Raw genomic sequence first — 2,029 nt, forward strand, 5'->3', positions numbered from 1 at the left:
TAAATTGAAGTTTGAACGGCAAACTTCAGAGTGAAGATTACCCTGACTAAATTCCGATTAACTAAATTGCAGCTTAATCGAGATCGTCCTCTTCAGTCGATTAACTTAATCGGAATTTAGTCAAGAGAATCCATGGTAGAAATACAAGGGTATGCTCTTGTGCATATTTCCGAACCCAGCCAATCAGCGACTTTTCCAACCTTACGTCACACTGAGCGGCACATTTAAGCAGCGAATCTATAATAGTCATTTATAAAAGCATTTTGAGCGGACAATATGTGAATACAAAATAATGTTGATCATTTATGTAAGAGAAAATTCTGTTTTATAAATAAATAAATATATATGAACAAAAATATATAAATATAAAAAACGCACGTGACATACGGATAAACGCTCATCGTTTCCCGAATTTGTCTCTCGTTGTAGATGTTAGAAACGTTATTGTTATTTGACGAATTTTATAATTATTTTATGTGGATTTGTCTAAATATATGATATTACAGAAAATATTATTATTATTAAGAAAAAAAGAATTGTGTGCATTGAATAAAAATCATTGCGACGTACGGAAAAATTTCACATAAAACGAGATTTTAATTTCCAGTCATTTATTATTAAAATTCTGCGAATTATTAGTTTTAATCAAAACTGGTCGGAAAACGATTGGAAAAGAATTGTCAGCTGAGACGCAAAACAAAAATATATTGTGGCGTACGACATAAAGAACTATATATGCAGAGGAAAGATGCAGATAAAAGATCAAATAACAATAAATGCAAATATTTAATATACAGGTTTTTTATTAGTAAATTTTGACATCTTTCTTCTTTTTTGCCTGTGATTTGCGATTGCAATCGCTCGGTTCATTTCGCGCAGCCTAATATATGTCCTAGTCCTAATGAGGCATAGTAATGCCTCTCTCGGTATTTTAATTTTCAATTGTGGTTCTATTATTTTTGCTAAGTTTTGAAATATAAGATTTTCTTTATTCAAACTGGATCCGTGATATTTAGCAAACTCAATATTCATTATACGAGCACATTGTAATAATTTGTCACTCGGATACATACATTTTCCTCGCGAAATAACTTGCAGCCAATCTTGGTCACCCGTTGTTTCCAATTGGCGCGTTTCAATACCTAATGTTTTATCTGTGCTTTTAAATCTAAATGCTACGTATCCGGCTATATATTTTAAACCCTCTTCTTCGATAGCCTCGCTAATATTAAAATCTTCTAATTTCTGTAACAACTGTTCTTCCTCATAACTTGGAATAATTGCGCACGAATCCAACGCAGAAGGTTCATATGCTTCATCAAAACATATCTCTTCTTCTTCATAACTAGTTATAGTAGTAACTTTTTCGTCAACATAGGACGCAAGCATATCTGTTAACACGGACTCTTCGACATCACAGCTAAGAGGAGATACAAAGATCGATTCGTTCGATTTGCCTTCTTAGTGTTGAAAGGCCTGGAAGTGGCATTTGCAAAACATTCTTCATATAACGATATGCCTTTGGGCTGACACATCGCAAGGATATAGCACGTGCGATATCTTCAGAAGACCACTTTATTTTCCGCAATGAAGGATTCAATATCATCCGTATTTGTCCTGGACTAAACATTTTTCCCAATAACTCCGTCATTTTTTGTTCCATGAGTTCTTTATCGTCTTTTGGTTTTTTCAGTGCGGCTACCTGGGCTTCTAGACGACGTCTGAAAGCATAAAACTATATAGTGCTACTTTTAAAACTACACCCAGCAAACCAGAACTATATATATTTATGTATTAGTAATATAATAACGATATGTAATGTCAGCACATTTATGTGGTTTGTTATGTAACTGTGTAAATATGGTTGAGCTGACATTACATATCGATGTTATATTACTGACACATATACGGTTCTTATTTGCTGGGTATACTTTGTGCTTGATGGGAACAGTAATTTATAACTTACATTTGTAACATGATAGCTTCTGTACTGGACGATGCTGGTGTCTGTTCTTCTGTACTGGACGAT

General features: G+C 33.7%; 1 protein-coding gene across 1 annotated transcript; it reads right to left on the bottom strand.

Moving 5' to 3' along the window:
- Window positions 1–783: 783 nt before the first annotated feature.
- On the bottom strand, window positions 784–2,023 carry LOC112468019. The gene is made up of 2 exons (XM_025037010.1): window positions 1,967–2,023; window positions 784–1,721 (listed from the first exon to the last, which is right to left on the bottom strand). Exons 1-2 carry the CDS (start codon window positions 1,975–1,977, stop codon window positions 1,421–1,423), a joined length of 312 nt encoding a protein of 103 aa, XP_024892778.1. The 5' UTR covers window positions 1,978–2,023; the 3' UTR covers window positions 784–1,420.
- Between the last annotated feature and the right edge of the window lie 6 nt (window positions 2,024–2,029).

Source organism: Temnothorax curvispinosus, unplaced genomic scaffold (genome assembly GCF_003070985.1).
Source record: "Temnothorax curvispinosus isolate PA1 unplaced genomic scaffold, ASM307098v1 QBEX01017999.1, whole genome shotgun sequence".
Taxonomy (NCBI): Eukaryota; Metazoa; Arthropoda; class Insecta; order Hymenoptera; family Formicidae; genus Temnothorax; species Temnothorax curvispinosus.